Genomic DNA, 20,610 nt, shown 5'->3' with positions numbered 1-20,610 from the left:
CTTCATACTGATTTTTTCGCATAATAACTTTAGTTTTTTTCCTTTTTTCAAAATAAATTGTTTTTATAAATCCAACGAACAATAAATAAAAAATTTAACATAAACTTTTATTTTTATGGGAAACATGTATGTAGATGGGAATTAGATGCCATTCGCAAATATGAACAATCTTGCAAAAGTGAACTGGCCTGGTTTTAATTAGTTCACATTATCGCGAGTGCATACAATTTTTATATGATTCGGAAAGAGAAATTAATGCAAAAACGTGTAAAGTAAAATTTGGCTTGGCCAATTAAACTAATATTTTTGGACGTTACAAACAACAGCACAAACGCATTATACCCCACTATTGTGGTGTAGGTTATAAAAATAGGAATACATAAGTAATTACAAATATTTATTATTTAAATTAGAAAAGATGTTGTTAATTAGTTGTATTTATATAATGCCAATCGAGGTAAAAATACAAACATATTCTGATTGTATTTCAAAGATAATACTTGGAATTAAGAATATACTTGGAATTTTTAAATTTAAATATACAAATTAAATACATTGTTAATACTGTTATGTAAATCACTGAAGATATTTTGAGAGTATCAAATGAGTACAGGGTGTATCAAGGCACTGTTGAATATAAGATACATAGTATCAAAAAAGTAAGATCGTAATATTTATAATTTTAATAATTTTGCCGTCCCTGTCGTCAAGATTCAAATACTATTTTCTACTAGCAGCAAAATTGTATTCGAATTTCTTAAAATGTAATACTGTAGTGGAGACTTCCCGATGAATACGGGGTATTTTACGCATTCCTGAAAGTGCAAACTTTTCACAACGGAAATTTAATTGCTGGATGACAGACGAATGTATTCTAGTTGTATTATTTTTATGGTTTGTATTTTTAGCATCTGTTGAAGAGAATTACAATGGACCGGGTCTCCGAGTGGTTGTATGCACGTATGGTACACAACCCTTCAACTTGGTTTTATTCATCATATCTCAACAATTACAACTGAAGTAAAATCATCTCCACAGCTACGCAAATTAAAACAACTTTCATTATTGGTTTATTTTTCTACCGCCGTAGCCATTAAAAATAAATGGCAATGCAGTAGTAATTTATTTAATTTTTAAAGCCTACAATAAAAAATATGTTATTTTTTCTAATGTTGTTGCTTTAAAACTAAGCAATGTAAAATTAGTGCAAAACTTTCATACAAAAGAATTAAAATAAATAAGAAAAACTCTTCTTGTTAGGTGAGTGTGTGATTACTGTTGTTATTCTTGTTGTTGAATATTTTTTTTTTATTGAAAATTTCTTCGGGATGTTGTAAATCAAATTAGTGTTAATATTGTTTACATTCATAAACTGCCAATTATCCAGAGTGTCATTCATTGAAAATTATTATATTTTCTATCAAATATTATTAGAAGAATAAGTAAGATTGGCAGCTACAACTAAACTGCTAAAATTTATCGTCCCTCAACTGTAAAAATAAATAAAGTGATATAAAAAAGTTAGAAATGATTTCATTTCAAAGGCAGAAAATGTGAAGAACGTACTGTAAGAAGACAGATCGATTTCGTCCGGTAATTCGGTAATGTTAACATCAAATCTGTCTTGGACTTCGTTCAAAATCTTGGCGTCGGCTTCATCCGAAACAAAGGTAATGGCCAAACCTTTGGTGCCGAAACGGCCAGCACGAGCCACACGATGCAAATAGGTGTCGGAATCCTCGGGCATATCATAGTTGAAGACAATATTGACACGTTCAATATCCATACCGCGACCAAACAAATTGGTAGCTACTAATATGCGCTTCTGGAAATCCTTAAATTGTTGATAACGATTTAAACGCTCCTCCTGTGTCATACCACGATGAATACCAATAGCAGGGAAATTTTGTTCTGTTAGCAATTGTGCCAAAGCCATACAACGTTGCACAGACTTGACAAAAATAACGACCTTAAAAAAATATTAATTTCGAACGCAATTTAATTAAATTATTACTACTACATATTTTTTTTTTGTTAAACCCACTTGATTGAATTCCAATACATCCAAAAGTTCAAAGAGTTTTTTGTTCTTTTCATTTTCCTTCAATTTGACGTAATGCTGTTGCAGACCATGCAACGTCAACTTGGCTTCATCATCGACATACACTTCCATGGGCTAAAAAATGGATTAGAGAAATCATAAGGATTAAAATTAATTATATTATGCCATTAACTATTTGTTCTTCTCAAGAATTCTTTTTAGACATAAACTATTATGGTCTTTATGTTTTAACTTAATGTTACTCTACATACGGCCACACTACCACCAAAACGTTCTCAAAACAAGTCATTCGCATTCGAAAATGGGGATTCGATTCGATCGTTAAGCACTCGTTAGCAAATGCCGCCACAGACACAAAAGCCTACGGAAACAGACAGTAAGTAGTAGTAGTAGTGACTGAGCAAAAGATGTTAATGTGTTTGTGTGTGATTGTGATTGCACGAGACTTCATCATTGGATGGACTCCAACACAGAATTGAACAATTTAATTTGCTGAACTGATTCATCATTCACCAAACTGAAGTTTAACTATCGCTTAAGAAAGCGAAGTGTTACTTTTTTGTATTTGTTATTCTTCTCGTTGTGTTTTTATTACATATGTTTAAAACATAAACGATATCTTTTTTTTTAATTTCATTCAGGATCATATATATATTTCTGTTGTTTTCTTTGCGTTTTTTTTTTCATTGTGTTATAAACCGTAGTTATTTTATTTATTTATAGACAAAATTTGTTTTATCGTTTTGAATTTCCACGTTTAAGTTTTCATAACAATTTATAACTTTATCATAATGGTACATGCATGCAGGCCTGCATATGATAAAGTTCAACCGGTCATTAAGGAACGTCATTATAAGCACCAAAATGCTGATAAACGATTGTCGAGTAAGGCCCCGTTTAGAAACATATTTCAGTTTCTTTAGTTATACCCGCTTTTTATTTCGTGTTAAGTGCGAAAAATATAGAATTTGTTGAACTGAGTTAGTTACGTTTAAACCGTCGCTCGAATTTTGCATTTGTTAAATGGCAAGACTGGAGGAGATGCGATTTGAGATTTTGCTTAGTGGTGGCGCATAACGATTAGTATTTTGTAGAACAACTAATTGGAGTAGTAGTGGTAGAAGTATTGATAGAATTATAAACTCGTTGATATTTACATCTTGCATGAATTTTTTGCAAACCGGTCGAATTTCTTTGCTTAAAGTAGCGGAAAACATCATAACTTGTTTTCCATGTGGTGTACTGCGGAAAATCTCCTGAACATCGCGACGCATGTCTGTAATAAATAAGAAATAAAATTATTATTAAAAATTAGTTGACAATTAAGAAGGATAATTAAAATTACAAAGGTATTGTTAGTAGAGAATAGGAAACAAGATACATATATGGCATTGTATGTTTATAAAACAGAAGATATATTATATGTTTGGGCAATTACAGAAGAAACGTTACAACATCTAAATTTCTTCGACATCTTAGCACATCCTACAAATATCCCGAAAGCCATTGTCACATTTACCAACCCCAAATTACTCCAACACAACTCGCTTCCGCCATGTGCAGAACCTGGACCATATAGCCCTTGATACAGGAATCCGTTCTACTCTCCCTGGATGGATAGATGACATCGAATTACCTCTCACATAATTTTAGAGGTTTTACCTCCATCTGCTCACACAAATCCAGAACATTATTATGCAAAATCGTTCTCGACCTAACGATACATGCTAACAGTGTACAGACCCATTTGCCCAAGTAGACCTCTCGCAAAACACTTCAATGTCCCCAGCGACGCTTCAATATCAACATAAATGCTTTCAACGACGTAACATTCGCCAGCATTAAATCCGAGGCTTTTAATACCGCCAAAATCACAGCTTGGAAGACCCTGCATTCATCAGCAAGGCTTTATGATATCAGTATCCTCCATGAATAAACAAATTCTTTGCCTATTTGTTAAAAGTGCATACCCTTCAGACAGTCTATCGGCTTCAAGCCAGTATTTCTGGATTGTTGTAACAGGTCTGCTGTGGTCGAAAAATGTTCGCTCTGGATAAAAAGGTCTGGTTCATACAGCTGTCGCTGAGTTGATAATCTTTGGTCGATTAAGACTCGTTACGTTTCGCATCGAAGATCCCATTGTTGTGAGAATATACGCTGGGTACGCGTACGAATTATGGGTCGATTATGGATGGCAACCAAACTTCAGTTGCGTTGTCAGTTGCCTAAATGGTATTACAAATGGCAGCATCATTTTCTTTTGGCAAAAGGCAACTAGAATTTTTGGTAGCCCTCTGACAACGCAACTGAAATTAAATTCGGTTACCATCCGTAATCAACACATTAAAGTCTTGGCTTAAATAAAACTATAACTGCACAGATTTTTTTAATTCGTAAACGCAGTAACTTTATATCACTGCACCATAGTGCCAATTGTTGTTGTTGTTGTTGTAGCAGCAGTGTTTGCTGAGTTGACAGCCCTTGGCCGAGTGAACTCGGGTCATTCCGGTGCATAGAACCGGCTGTCGTGGAAATGGCCAATTGTTGTTAGTTAATATCGGTTTAAATAAGAGATTTATTTACGTAATAGTGATTTTTGGATTATATGGGGATTTATTGTCAATTATGGATATATTTACGTTGAATTTTATGAGCAGACATTTATCAGAGATTGGCTTATTCTGGGAGGTCAATATGGTGATATCATGGACCGATTTTAAAAATTTTGATATCGTCATTGGACCGAAAAAAGATTATGTACAAATTTTGATCCTTTTATGTATCCCATATTTAAAAAATATATTTTTTTTAAATTTTGTTGAACTTATCGAGATTTGGAACTACGAAAAAATGTATGTTTACGCACCTACCGAAAAACTCAAAATATTGTTTATCCGCTAGCATTAAGATAAAAAAGTTAATAAATTTACAAAATTTCCCTTTTGCAACAAAAAAAAAACAACAAAATGTGTGTTTATTAAAAAGTTATTCGGGAATACAAAATTAATATTTTAGTAAGATTTAGTTTTCATATGCTAAATTCCCAATTTTATTGATAAATTCAGTGAAATGTTTCACTGTTAATGTTCACTGTTTATGTGTTAGCGTAGTCGCACACGCCGGGTATCCGCTAGTTAGACATAAAGGTATACACATAAAAGAAAATATAACGTACATATGGTATTATTTATTGACATATCTCAAGCCTTCGATAAAGTCTGGCACGATGGACTAATACACAAAATTACTAGATTACTACCTGCGTACGTACATAAACTGCTTAAAAATTACATACAAGAAAGATCTTTCCAAATCAGATCTCGACACGTCGAAAAATATCCCCTGGTGTACCATAGGGAAGTATTCTAGGACCGTTCCTATATATTTTATATATTGCAGATATGCCTACGAGCGCACTGACTCACACATCTACATTTGCGGACGATACCGCTTTTTTAAGTACACATGAAAACCCCGCAATTGCTTCTGAACAACTCAGTCTCACATCGGCGATTTGGAAAAATGGCTGGACAAATGGAAAATTAAGGTCAATGCAGCAAAATGTATTCACGTTACATTTACTCTAAGACGAGAAAGTTTCCCTACCATACAGATAAATAATATCAAAATTCCAGAACAGAGCCATGTGAGATATCTCGGTATCCATCTTGATCGCCGTTTAACATGGTCCCACCATATTGAAGCCAATTTTATTTACACAAATAAAATTAAAGTCAGTTCAATTGTACTCGTAAGTTGGCCCACGGTCTGCTCTAGACATGTAATACAAAGTTCTTTTGTACAAAACAATTATAAAACCGATATGGCTATGCGGCATTCAGCTATGGGGAACAGAATCCTCATCCAAGGTTGAAAAATTGCAAAGAAAGCAGACAGCACGTTAAGGACAATAACAGGTGCCCCATGGTACATTCGCAATAGTAATATCCATAGGGATCTCAATGTCCCCATAATCATTTAACGAACACTCATGTTGGACATTGCAGCGGCAATAACAACTTTTAGTTTAGGTTAAGATTTTTATACTAAAAAGATTCAATAAAGAAAAAAAGATGGTATTGAAAATAAGTATTGAGATAACTTTAAGTAAAACTTCGTCGTTTTTATCTATTCCGAGCTTTTTGGATATCTATCAAACAAATAAAAAGGCTGACGATATAGCATTATTTATCTACACCGATAAGAGATCTTTACACTTTCGAGTTCACTCTGAGAAACTCTTATTTCTTTTAAATTTTCGGCAAAAGGGTAGTTATTTACAGACAAATGTAAAACTAGCCGGCATTCGCTATATATTGCAGAGGTAAACCACCGCCAATTGTTTTATTTTTACTAAACCAAGTATTGTAACACCCAAAGGAAAATATATAAAAATAATTGTGTTATTACATATTGTAAATGTTAGAGTTGTGCATAATCGTTCGTTTTACTGTTTGGTAATTTTTGTTCAGAACAAATAAATGAACAAGTTTCGAGGTCGGATTATTATTGAAGATATTTAAGATTTGTATTTTGTATATAAGTGATTTGATTAAATCATTTTAATGTAAATTTTTAATAAAACTTTTATTTTTAATTTTACCATTATGTATAAAAAAAAAACTTACCAAGTTGTTCCAACATTTTATCACATTCATCAAGAATAAAATGTTTTAAATGCTTCAAGTTCAACTTCTTATTGCGAATCAGGGCCAATATACGACCAGGTGTGCCGACAACAATATGAGGAGTAACATTTTTCAAAGTCTCTTCATCCTTTTGAATGGACAAACCACCAAAGAAAACACCAACCTACAACAAATTAGAAAACCGTGTTGAAACAAAATCCATATCCTCTAATAACTTTGTCAAGCCTCGCCTCGTTGTGATAAACTTACCTTAACAGTTGGCATATATTTGGAAAAACGTTCGTATTCCTTACTAATTTGGAATGCAAGTTCGCGAGTGTGACACATGACTAGTACATAAACCACATTCTCAGTGGGTTCCAGCTGTTGCAATGTGGCGAGCACAAATACCGCAGTTTTACCCATACCAGATTTAGCTTGGCAGAGAATATCCATGCCTAGCACAGCCTGAGGAATACATTCATGTTGTACTAAAAATAAATTCAATCATTAACTAAGACTCTAAACTGTTAATTGAAGAATGCTGTATTTACCTTCCGAGGGATGTTCAAAACCACAATCAACAATGGCTCTTAAAATTTCGGGCTTTAACAGGAAATCACGAAAACCAGAACTATGAATAGATACATAAGTACCTTTTACATCTTTTTTAGGTGCCTCTTGTGTTTCGGCAACGGTGGTCTCGGTTTGTTCCTCATCCTCGTAGTCTAAAAGATCGTCATTATCGGCCATTTTTATTTGTTTACTTTAACTTGCGTCAACTGTTGTATTGAAATGCGTAAAGCCGCTATTTGTGCTAAAAAAATGCAAAGATTTTAAATTTAATTTTTTTTACTGTAGCATTAAAACATAATTAGATGTTTTTTTTGTTAGCACCGGTTGACGCCATTTTTAAAACACATGAGGTTAGGAAAAAAATGTCGCTGTATTAACACATTTACATTATTTTTCTATTCTAAACTTATTTCATCATTCGAATTTCTCTAATTAATTAATATTTACCTTTTAATAAATGCTTTGTCAATAATTTTATAATTATTTCAGATTAATTTCACAATCTTTTTTTGTTAAAAACTACGCAAGCACAATAATTTTAGCGTGTTGTATGTTGTCGGCTTGATAACTTTTTTTAATTTGCCAGTGCAAACGCGCTGAGTAAAAAAGCAAAAAAAATAAAATTATGCTGCCAGATTGGCAACTTTATACTCCTCCGGCTCAACTGGCTTACATCCAACATGAGTACACACACACACCGTGTCTACAACAGTCATGAAATGCTGTTATAACATGATGTTAAGACTTCATGTTAAATTCTTACCCCCATTTTCTCAATCTCTTGTTATATTTTATCGTGACGATATACTGACAAAAAAAATGTTAATTGGTAGTACGTCGTTACACCCCGTCTACAACAGGCATGAAATGCTGTTAAAACATGATGTTAAGACTTCATGTTAAATTATTAATATGTTAATGGTGGAGTATCGTACTCATGTCAATATTAAGATATTTCATTATTTTTTGATTGTCAGCGAAGCAAATTCTATAAAACATGGGAACTGTTCGTATAATCCAATGATTTTAAAAGTTTCTTCAGCGTTAGCATCCATTTTTATTTATTTTATTTATTTTTTGTTTTATAGAATTACAAAGCCAATCAATTTTTACACAATTTTCCACATTATTTTACAGCATTTATTTGTTTGTTTGTCGAATGAAAATTGTAAATGAAAAAAAAGCAACAAAATGGCTGCTGTCAAGCTTAAACGTCATTTCATGTTATAATAGAGTTGTTAAAACATATGGTTTAACAACCATGTTAAAACATGAGAAAAACGCTAACATGATGTCTCTATACCTAACACTAACATCATGTTAGTGTTAATGTTTAGCATTTCATGCCTGTTGTAGACGGTGTGTAATAGAGTTGTTAAAACATATGGTTTAACAACCATGTTAAAACATGAGAAAAACGCTAACATGATGTCTCTATACCTAACACTAACATCATGTTAGTGTTAATGTTTAGCATTTCATGCCTGTTGTATACGGTGTGTTACGAAAACCACTACCATCATGTTAGTGTTAATGTTAAGCATTTCATGTAAGTTGTAGACCCATTGTTATTAAGGAACTGATTGATTTGAAGACCCCCATATCTAGCTACGAAAAACTTACTATAAAAAAATAGTTTTGCTCGTGTCAGACGTTGCGGCCCACGCGGTGATGCCACTTCAATGTAAATGCAAACGCGCTGAATTTCTATAATTTATAGAAGATGACCTCAGAAGGAGGAGATAATTGAACTGTCAATTCACTTGTGTTTGTTGTGGCAAAAAATACCGCAAACCCAAAAGCAAAAACAACAACAGGCAACTTTGACAATTCAATTTTCTTTTAACAAAAACAAAGTACCTGTTATTTTTGCACTTGTAGTATTTTTTGTTGACCTGTCGTCACCTTCTATAAATTCGCCTTGATTTCTACCACTGGTATATAGTTGCCACCGTCTTGGTAAGATAATTGTATACACATGACTGCCACCTAAATTACACATGAAGTGGCAACACTGTGCTTCGCCCACTTATCTGGCGTTAACACATGCAAGTAACAGTGCAAGTAATTGAACACATTTATATGTTTGCACTAAAGCTTAGTACTCTGTTCATATTTGCGAAAAATTATGGTTTTTTCATGCGAAAAATTTTACATGCTGTTTGACAGCTAGCTGTTCGTGCGAAAGAAGTGCAGCGTATGTTATTTCGTGTGGAAAAATAAGGTTGCCAGATGTATTTCACACGTTTTCCACAATAAAAACAGAGTACGGCTTTTGCGAAATTATTTCGCATATATTTCATTCCAACTATTTTATATGTAGTTTGACAGCATTTCGCACGAAATTTTGAACAGAGTACCTACCTTAACACAATCACTATGCATAGCGGAGTTCAGTATTAAGTGCGAATGGTATTGCATCATTGCAAATGCAAAATTGTAAATGTAAATTGTAAACGAAATTTTGAACAGAGTACCTACCTTAACACAATCACTATGCATAGCGGAGTTCAGTATTAAGTGCGAATGGTATTGCATCATTGCAAATGAAAAATTGTAAATGTTTTTGTGTGTATTTTGTTATTGGATTACGGTAAAATTTTGCATTTGCAATGATGCTAGACCATTCGCACTTAACAGTGAATACTGCTCATGTGTAAATTTACACAATTGTGTTATTGCAAAAGTATGAATGTGTTGAGTTTTTGCAACTGTTACTTGCATGTGTAAACGCTAGTTTAAGAAACCGTCTATACCTGATAAATTTTTGTTATGATAAACTACAAATGGTTGCCAATATTGTTAGATGTTTTGCTAAGCTGTCTATACTTGACAAATTATTATCATAACAATTAATGACGTTTGTTGTCAAGACAAAGTTGTCTGTGCAAAAAAATTAAAATTTTGTCATAACGAAGCAATAATACTAATAAACGGACACCATACCTGATAATTTTTTATCAATCATTTTGACGTTTATCATGACAAAAATTTATCAGGTTTAGACATAGGGTAAGACAACTTTGTCTTGACAACAAACGTCATTAATTGTTAATCTATGTCTCCATGTAGTAATATCTATTGCCGCAAATTTGATTGCGTCCATAAAATTTGAGACGGCAATTGCCATATGTATCAATCCATTGAGCAATGATTGCTCTACTGATTGCTTGAGCAATTATTGCAAAGCAATAAGGGAACAAATCAAGATCCCAGTAGCAGTTTATATTTTTATAATTTTTTTTCTTTAGAAATTCATATTTTCTGTATTGCAGGCCTTCGGCCGTGCGAAGAGTTCCTTACTCTGGGGTGTATCGAACACCGGCTTCGCTAAAATCACTTTTTCTGTATATCAAAGTTTCCTGAAGTACTGTCATATAAATTCAATAAGGAATTTTTGGTTCACAATCTTAATAAACAGTACCATATTATATATCATATTAAAGGTATTTGAAGCACTATTCAATGATACCCATAATGATCAGATTATTTTCCAAATATATGAGAAATTTACTATTATAGGTATATATTGACTTTAAATTTCTATAACACTTAAACTAAGAGAGAGCGTGCGAGCGAGAATTTTAACGTTTTTGTGCTACTAATTATGAGAGCTATCAACACCTAAAAAATTATTAAAATGCAAGCTGCAAAGTAATTTAAAGTATTAATTTACTTTGGCAAGCTGTTTAGATGATCTTGATTTATGCCATATTCTATGTTAATAATATTCTATGTTATTCGACCTATTATGTTGTAAATTCAATATTTATTTATCTTTTTGTTAAATATTGAATTTAAATTACAAATAGTTTATCTTAATTTTGGAATTTTACTGAATACATTTTCATAGATTCTTAAATTTATCTAACAACGTTTGAATAGGGTTTTATTTAAAATGTAGAAAGTTAATTTAGTTACTAATAAAAACATTTTCTAAAAATTTAAAAAATGATCAGTTTAGCACCTTTTAGAAAATAATTAAAAAAAACTAATTTTAATGACTTGAATGGGAACGATTATTGGACCCAAGTGAGCTGTACCATACCATAATGACTTGAAATGGGAAGTAACTTCTTTTATATGTCGAGGCATAGGTATAAATAAGCCTTTTACAATGAAACATATCAATCTCATCCCAAATCTTATAGGTATATTTTATCCCATAGTTTCATTATACTTTCCGGCTGCTGCAATTTTTTTTTTAGACCAACACCAAAGTTGGATATACTTTCACAGAATTGTGACAGGGGTGATATCGTTTTACCAGGAAATTATGATATCGTTTTCGCTATTATAATCTCTAATAAAAAGTATACAGCCCAATTATGAATAAAAATCACCGGGAGTTTTCTCCCTTTTCTCATTTTTCCTATTCAAATTCAATGGGAAAAAACTCCCGGGGAACAAACTCCCGCGGAATTTTTTATTCATAATTGGGCTGATAATAGATATTATTTTGAATGCTACTTAATACTAAAAATTATATTTTGTATCTGTTATGCTATATATTTCGCTAAAATAAGACAAAATCCTGAAAGAATTCAAAACATAATACCGCTGGTCTCATGTACAAAGGCCCTAACTCGCATTTTTTCGAAATTTAATTTTTTAGTGATTGCAAATACACCTCATCACAAAAATGTAATGCAATAGTATCAGAAATAACGGTATAGAAAGAAGTTACATTTTGATGTTTCTATTGTGTTTTTACCTCTTGTGAATTTTAAATTTTAAATTTAAATATTATATACCAACGATAAACAAATCACACATGGGTAATTAAAACAAATAAAATTATTTCGATTTATTATTCAAATCAAGGCCAAATCACAGCCTCATATTTAGTTTTGTATAAAAAGAAAGCCACATAAGCTCAGCTTATTTTAAATGAATGTAAAGTAGTAAATTAATTAATACTAATAAAGTCAATACAAGTACAGGAAATAATACAAAAGTTATAATAATTAAGTAAAACAACATTTCTAAACAGTTTTACATTTTTTGAGACATTAAATTAACATTTTGTACACACAAAAACAATTTAAGTACAAGTCGTTTTTAAGGACATAAATTATTGGTTTCATCAAAGAACAACGTTTTCATGTTGATGAAAATGGACTGTATGACAAATAAATAAAATAATACTAAATACTGATTGTGTGGGTATAAATTTCATGGCAACTTCATATCAAATGAAATATAATGATATAATAAAAAACAAAACAAAAAACGTAAATGCAGATGTATGACTAAACTAAAACTACAACTAATAAATAATAAATTTGGCCACATGAGATAGACAAAGAGCATTAAAATTGAAAAAATTTGTAATTGTTTATCGTCTGGAGCGCTTAGAGGGTGGCTCTATAAAATTTTCTTGATCTTCCGTTTCCATTGGTTCGATATTCATCAGTTTGTTTGCTGTGCGCAACATGGCTGCTTCTTTCAGCCAGCTACTTTGAAGAACATCATCTATAGTTGGTCTACGTTGAGGATCAATATTGAGCATGTTTTTAATAAGAGATGTTGCGCGCTGAGACACCTGTTTCCAAGAGGGATGATTAAAACGAAATTGGCCTTTTTTAATTTGATCACAGGCAGGCGAACCATAATCATCCGAAAATGGTAGAGTGCCACTCAAACTGGAAATATATGAAGTATTGTTTTAACATTTATTATCATATCTTTGTGGCATATTATTCATACCAAGTAAATAGAACAACACCCAAACTCCAAATATCAACCTTTTTAGTATAGGCTCCACGACCACCAGTCAGCAACACTTCTGGTGCAACATACAGAGGTGTGCCACATAGGGTACGCATTACAGAATCTTTCTGTACAAACTTACTCAAACCGAAATCAGAAACTTTCAACAAAGTTTCTTCGTCTGAAGTCTCAAGTAATACATTATCCGGTTTCAAATCTCGATGAGTTATGCCTAAATTGAATAAATAAATATCATATTAATTAAGTTTTGAAGGAGTTTTGAAGAAAACTAACCTTTATCATGTAAATATTTAACAGCATGACACATTTGATAGAAATATAATTTTGAAACTTTTTCCGATAATCGTTTATTGCTCACAATGCGATTGAGTAAATCACCGCCTTTCATAAATTCCAAAATCATATACACCGAATCGGGCTTGTCAACAATATCATGCATTTTAATAACACAAGGCTAGTTATTGTGGAAATTAATGTTTATCATTATTTTAATCACTATTTATAAAAATAAAAACTAATGCAGGAAATTATCATATGTTACAAAAACCAAAATTTACAAGAGAGCGTTATTATTATTAAATTTGTTTGCTTTGGCTGGTATCATCAATACCAAATTTTAAATCCGATACAATAACCGATTTAGTAAATTAAATTTCGTATGCCATAAATATAGCGAATATCGTTAATTTTACTATGTAAAAATGTAACGTACGACAATTTCACGCAAAGGGGTCGAATTGTTTCCGTTTCTACTTTCCGAATCCACAAATATTGAGGTATTTTTGTAATTGAAACTTGAAATGATTTTATGTGAATTTTTTCGGAATACAAAGCAGTAACAAATATTTGTTACTTACATGCTCCAAGCTCTTCATTATTTTTGCCTCGTTCATTACCCGGTTTGGGTCATTTAAATGATTTGGATTTGCACTAGTTGCCAGCATGTTTTTCTTAACAATTTTCATGGCATACTGCTGGCACGTTCTACGATCGTAGACTAGGCGAACTAAACCACAGGCACCAGAACCTATTTTTCGACTTACATAATAATTGTCGGTAATATCTGTTGGCAAGCCCATTGCCTCATTTGGACTAAGATCTTTGAAAACGAAAGCTAAAAAATATATTTATGCGTGCATTTGAGTTATATTTTACTATGAATTTCATTTAAATATAAAATTTACAACCTTTATAAGTGGGATGTGAGAGTGAGATAATATCATCATTTTGTAAAATGCGTCGTCTGTTGCTTCCAATTCTCTCACTGTTTACAAATGTACCATTTCTAGACATGTCCTGAAATAATTTAAGAATATTGATTAAAAATCATTAGATAGCCAGAAGTAAACCTGATACATATAAAAACTAATATATAAATACAAACTTGAACTTCACTCAATTTCCAATATTTGCAGGCCCATAACCCGAAAACAATGTTTTCGATATAATTTATTGAAATTCATAGTATGTAATATAAAAATGTGATTACTTACCTCGATATAAACTGGATTTAAAAGATCACAACCTGAACGTGTAATGGTAAAGTGTACTTTTGAGATACGGCATAAAATCTTTTCAGGTAAATCATTAAGCGTCAATATTAAATCATTGTTCTCCCCACGTCCGGCCGTAAAAGTTTCAACATTTAAATCTGTAGAAAATTTTATTTACCAAATTATTACAGAAATAACAAAATTTTATAAATAAAAATCTATATCAAGAACAAAATTCAGCAACAAATATACGTGGAACGTTTTTAGACTATTCTTAAGAATACAACAACATACTACAAAAGAACACACACAACATAAATGTTACCAACAGAAAAAGACGTATTCAGATAGAGGATTTTATACGGTCTGATGCTCGTACCCAATGATTTCACTTTTATATTCTTGCCATATAATCTGCCCCAAACAATATTGTCCATAGGCTGACTCTCCACCTGACTCCACAGATTGGAAGCCTGACTTTGCGTAGCACCTTGAGTTTGCGCCTGTTCTGAAGGCTCTCGATCGTGTGCCATTGTTGTGCTATTTTTTTTTGGTTTATTTTACAACTACGAACTTATAATTCCAATTTTAAACTACTTTTTAGTTAGCTTTTTAAGTTTTAGCAGAAATTTGAGACTTTTTTTCAATATATGCAACATAAATCCACAGAAAATAACTGTTTAAAAACAATTCGCAGTTATACTATTTTTTTTCTCGAATTCGATGTTATTCTTCTATTTTGATAATCGGTATTATAAGTTTTTGTTTTTATGTCGACTTTGTTAACAGAACAACAACAAAATGAATGCAGCAAAAGAAAATAGAGTTGAAGATGAAAATTAATGCCGCCAAATTTGATTGTGGTAAATTATTCGTGTTCATCACAGAGTTGCATTTTAGTGAGCCACTAACATATTTATGTTTTAACATAAATTTCATATACTAAACTAAAAATACCAGATTACACCATGATAATTTTTTGAATTTGCTTTTACGCATCCCCTCTTGCCAATAAACAAATACAGCCCAATTATGAATAATAATTCATCGGGAGTTTATTCCCTTTTCCTATTTTTCCTATTCAATGTTAAAAATAAGAAAAGGAAAAAAACCATCAGGTAATTTTTATTCATAATTGGACTGATAAAGTCATGAATTTATGAAAAAAATATTTTATTGTTTAAGAAATTTGTATTCGTTCCAAAAGAAATCATCATCAAATTTCGCGAAATCAAAATAAAACAAGAGAGATATATTCTGCTGTGCCGAATCTTATATACCCTTCATCAAAAATAAAAATTTTAAATATTTTTAGGTAAACAAAATTTTTTTTTTTTTAAATTAATTTTTTTTTTATTTGATGGTATTGTAACATGAAATTTATTGAATATTTAAACTTGTTTTTTATACTTAAGTTTATTGTATTACTATGTAATATTATTTTGGCCAAATTGGCTTTTTATCTATGTATATCTTATATATAAAAATAAATGTACATTTTGATGTCACCACTAACTGCGAAAACGGGTCGACCGATTTCAACCAAAATTTCAGTGTTAGTAACTGAACTCCTCCGTAACGGCTGAGCCGATTTCGATGAAATGTATTGTGTGTGTTTGAGTTTGTCCCTGGATGGTTTAGATTCACAATTGACCTATATAGGTACAATGGGCGTGGCACCTCCCATACAAAATAAAAATTTATTATTGCATATCTGGAGTACCATTATAGTGGAAGTCTTCAAACTTTGTATGAGCTATGGCAGAACAACGTTTGCCGGGACAGCTAGTATGTATATAAAAATGAAATGGTCCATGTATGTAATGGCATCACGTGAGAACGGCTGGAGCGATTTGGCTGATTTTTTTTATTCGATTCGAAATTTTCAGGAGATGGTTTGTAGAGAAAAAAATTCAGAAATTCCGGGTAAAACTCGGAAGAACTGAGATTAGTAAATGCTACCGGGCGAAGCCGGGGCGGTCAACTAGTTTTTGAATAAAAATAAAATAAATAATATTTAAGCTGCCCACACACGAGTGATTTGTTCGAGTTCGACTTGTGCGCGCACAAAATCACAAGTAATTGAAAATCACACGTAATTCCGTGGCCAGTTTTGGCGAATAAAAACCTTTTTTTGAGAAAAAAATTTCGGGTTAAAAAATATTTTTTTTCCGATTTTGACATTGTAGGTCCAACTTACTATGGTCTTACATACGTCGTTGCAAAGGTTTTTGAAATATCTATCATTAGATATCCATATTGTTTCTGGAAGAATTCCGGAAATATTGATGTATGAATCGTGCATGTAAGTTATTTGGGGGCTTCGGAAAGTTGATTTCAACAGACAGACGGATAGGGCTTAATCGACTCCGATATCTATAAGGATCCTGAATATATATACTTTATGGGGTCGGAAAATTATATTGTGGAAATAACAAACGGAATGACAAACTTATATATACCCTTCTCACGAAGGTGAAGGGTATAAAAACGGGTTGCCTACCGTTACCGCTAAGCTATCGTTACTTCTAAAATACCCATTTAGCAAATCTACTGTTACCAAAATACCTAAAAATCGTTTTCGATATTCTAAAAATAATTTAAATTATGTCATTGAGTTTATTTAAATCGACATAATTTAAAATGTATGTCAACTTCTTTTTAATTTTTGTAAATTTTTTTTATTTTTAATTCAATATGAAATTAAAAAAAAAGTTACCAAAATAACAGCAACTATTGCGAAAGCTCAATTCTACCTTGTACATTATTGTATCACAGTACTGTGATATAACGTTATATAAATTACCGACATATACAGTGACCGACCAAAGTCTACATACGACCATTATTTTCGTAACTCGCGGACTTCTAACCCATAATAAGTAAAAGTAATGATGCAGTTTTATTTCAAATGCATTTTTAGTAATATAACAAAAAAATATCGCCAAATTTATAATTAATTTAACTTTAATTCACAAAAAATTAAAAAATATGTTGACAAATTCTATACACGACTGTACACTAAATAAATAATATTTCGTTGGGCCACCAGGGGCATCTACAAGCGTCTGGGCATCGAAGCAACTAAATTTTCCAGTTCTGCGGACGTAATATTTTGCCATTCTTCTGGAAGGTTCTCCTTTAAAATTGGTGCACAAGTAATAAGACGTTTTCGCATCTTCCGTTGTAGAATTTCCCACACGTGTTCAATAATATTTAAGTCCGGGCTTTGAGGTGGTGTGTACAATTGTCATGGGGCATGGTAGAGTAGCCAATCTTTGACAATTTGAGACCAATGTTTCGGATCGTTATCTTGCTGAAAAATCCAACTTTAACCAAGAGTTAAAATATTAACGGATGCTCTCAAATTTTGTTCCAAAATGGATTTGTACTGATAACGATCCATATTATCCTCAATAAACACTAACTTTCCCACTCCAGTAGAAGCGACAGTACCCCAAACCATCACACTGCCAACACCATTAGACTTGCCAAGCGTCCCGTTTTCGTCGGGACAGACCAGTTTTAGAGTCGAATGTCCCGTGTCCCGGCGATACTCTGAACGGGACGCCATTTGTCCCGTTTAAAAAAAAAACATAACTTTTTCATTAATTACCACAAAAAATATAAAAAAATCAAAAATTGAAAATACCGACAAGGATGCTTTATTTTCTGAAATATAGTATTTTCTAAAAACTGAATATCACTATTTAACAATATACATACAGTGAGCCTCAAAAGTGAGTAAACAGCAGCGAATTTTTTGATTTTTTAAGATCATGAAAATCATTATAGTCCGACTTAAATCTATATTTTTCACAACCAAAGATATTATTCAAGCCAATCTCTATCAAACCGAAACTTTAAAATTTTAATCATGGATAAATTTTAGAATTTTCATTATCTTAAAAAATATCCAATAATTTTTGGTGTATACTCACTTTTGCGGCTCACTGTAGGTACTTAGTGCATTAACTTCTATGAGTTTTAATAAACTCATTAGTAAACATTATTTAACTTTCATGAAAAATAAATGGCACGATACTCACTCTAGGATGCTTGTACCTTTAGTTAAAGGTGAGTTGTTGGTCCATTGAAATGGAATTGAATTTATTACTTCAAATAATAATAAAAAAGCTGATAAAAGCGATTAAAAATACAAATTTTAAATTATGGACTGAAATAGGTAAACTTTATTAAATAAATCGATGCGCTTCGTTACTCCTACGTAGTAAAATATAAAAATTTTAAAGATTTTATAAACTATTTTTTTAATGAGGTGAAACAAATTAGGTAAAATTATAAAAAATAAATTTTCAGACAAAGTTTGAAGAATCTCGCAATTTTAATTATCCAGATATTCAAAATTTACTATGTACTTTGAATGGAAAGTTTCACACCCACTGTTCCGACCATTTTAGCTAAACTCTGTACAGTGATAAGAATTTGATTCATACAAAGTTTAAATACATTACAATTATAGTACTCCAGATATTCGAAATTAACTATATACTTTGTATGGAGGTGACACTTCCACTAATCCAATCCCGACCATTTTACAGCCAAACTATGTAAAATGATAAGTGAGCTGTCGGACAAAGTTTGAGGAATCTCGCAATTATAGTTCTGAAAATATTTATTTTCCTTTGTGTGGTAGGTGACTTAAACCTTGTTCCGATTCTTCCCAATTTGGTTAAACTTCATGTCGTGATATGAAATTGATTCATATAAAGTTTGAAGAATTTCACAATTATAGTACTCCAGATATTTGAAAATAACTATTTACTTTAAAAAATTCAATCTCACCCATTTTCAGCAAATCTCCGTATAGTGACAAGAAATTGATTCATACAAAGTTTAAATACTTTACAATTATAGTACTCCAGATATTCGAAATTAACTATTTACTTTGTATGAAAGATGCCACGCCCACTAACACAATAACATTTTCACCCAAAAAAATGTAGAATAGTAAGGGTGATATTAGGGCAACATTTTAAGACTTCCACAATTATAGTTCTCCAGATATTCGAAAATAACTATTTACTCCTGTATAAAGTTCGAAGACTTTCACAGTAATAGTTCTCCAGATTTTACACAATTAAAATTAATGTGTTATTGTTGATTTTAATAAATAAAATAGGATAATAACACTGCTTCAAAATAACCCTTTTTGTCAGAACTTGAAAAGCGACCTAATGGAGGTTGTATGCCTAGGTGAGGACTGCTAAAACCGTTTTCAAAGATTTTGAACACCCTCAAAATTTTGAGTTACATATTTTGAAACAAGTGTTTTAGGGTAGGTAGTACTTCAATACCTCTAACTCAGACATTTTAAAACCGATTTCAAAATTTTAAAAAATTATAGATAGTTAAAAAATTAAGCTTTCATGTTATGCATGCATACAACGCATAATCTAAGAAATTGTTTGAGTTATTAAAAAAGTTAATTTTTTTTTTATTTTTTTCGTAATTTTTCAAATTCAACAATAGTTATTTTAATTTTTTTCTATGAAAACCAATTTTTTTTGCACAGAGTTTTAAAGACAATTTTATATAGACAAAAAGGAGATATTACTTATTAAAATCGGTTTATATTTGCAAAAGTTATTAAACTTTTTCGAAAAAAGTTCGAAAATATTTACCGTTTTTTTTACATTTATGTATATGCGCTGGGGGAGAAAATACTCAAAAAGGTATTACTATAAGGTATAACTTTTACAGTTTTCATCCGATTTGAAAAATTAAAACCATGTTTTATTAAGAACTTTTCTTTATACATTGATATAAATTTTTATAAGCTTTCATATTAAAATAAGCAATGAAAAGCGACTCAAATAAAAAAAGATCGTAACAAAAACAATACTTATAACTTACAAATGTATCAATAAATGCATGTCATTTTGAAGCGTAATAAGTTTTCTTTCCCAACACGTTAAAAAATAAAAATTGAACAAAAACTGACTGAGTTACATATCGATAAGTTGAAAAACATCACTGTAAACGGTTTTTTCAGAATAACTTCTGAATTTGAAGGTGTTTCTGAAATTTTTTGACACAATTTGTAATGTACTCAGCAAGTCCTATAACCCACACTAGGAAATTTTCCATGTTTTTT

At 31.5% G+C, this 20,610-nt stretch overlaps 2 protein-coding genes across 3 annotated transcripts; both read right to left on the bottom strand.

Moving 5' to 3' along the window:
* Positions 1-1,057: 1,057 nt before the first annotated feature.
* Hel25E (ATP-dependent RNA helicase 25E) lies at positions 1,058-7,851 on the bottom strand. The gene is made up of 8 exons (XM_065499889.1): positions 7,714-7,851; positions 7,245-7,507; positions 6,961-7,181; positions 6,691-6,874; positions 3,220-3,338; positions 2,045-2,176; positions 1,567-1,969; positions 1,058-1,490 (listed from the first exon to the last, which is right to left on the bottom strand). Exons 2-8 carry the CDS (start codon positions 7,441-7,443, stop codon positions 1,477-1,479), a joined length of 1,272 nt encoding a protein of 423 aa, XP_065355961.1. The 5' UTR covers positions 7,444-7,507; positions 7,714-7,851; the 3' UTR covers positions 1,058-1,476.
* A 4,197-nt stretch (positions 7,852-12,048) lies between these two features.
* Positions 12,049-15,272, bottom strand: lok (ovarian-specific serine/threonine-protein kinase loki). 2 transcript variants are annotated; one of them, XM_065500458.1, is made up of 7 exons: positions 14,818-15,272; positions 14,493-14,650; positions 14,187-14,295; positions 13,857-14,113; positions 13,273-13,453; positions 12,976-13,210; positions 12,049-12,911 (listed from the first exon to the last, which is right to left on the bottom strand). In XM_065500458.1, exons 1-7 carry the CDS (start codon positions 15,023-15,025, stop codon positions 12,605-12,607), a joined length of 1,455 nt encoding a protein of 484 aa, XP_065356530.1. In that variant the 5' UTR covers positions 15,026-15,272; the 3' UTR covers positions 12,049-12,604. The 2 variants fall into 2 exon arrangements, with proteins under 2 accessions (XP_065356530.1, XP_065356531.1); XM_065500459.1 differs by having other exon boundaries at positions 14,872-15,269.
* Between the last annotated feature and the right edge of the window lie 5,338 nt (positions 15,273-20,610).

The sequence above is a fragment of the Calliphora vicina genome, chromosome 2, assembly GCF_958450345.1.
Source record: "Calliphora vicina chromosome 2, idCalVici1.1, whole genome shotgun sequence".
NCBI lineage: Eukaryota > Metazoa > Arthropoda > Insecta > Diptera > Calliphoridae > Calliphora > Calliphora vicina.
The sequence above is the reverse complement of the archived record's forward strand: the minus strand, read 5'-3'. Positions and strand labels throughout refer to the sequence as shown.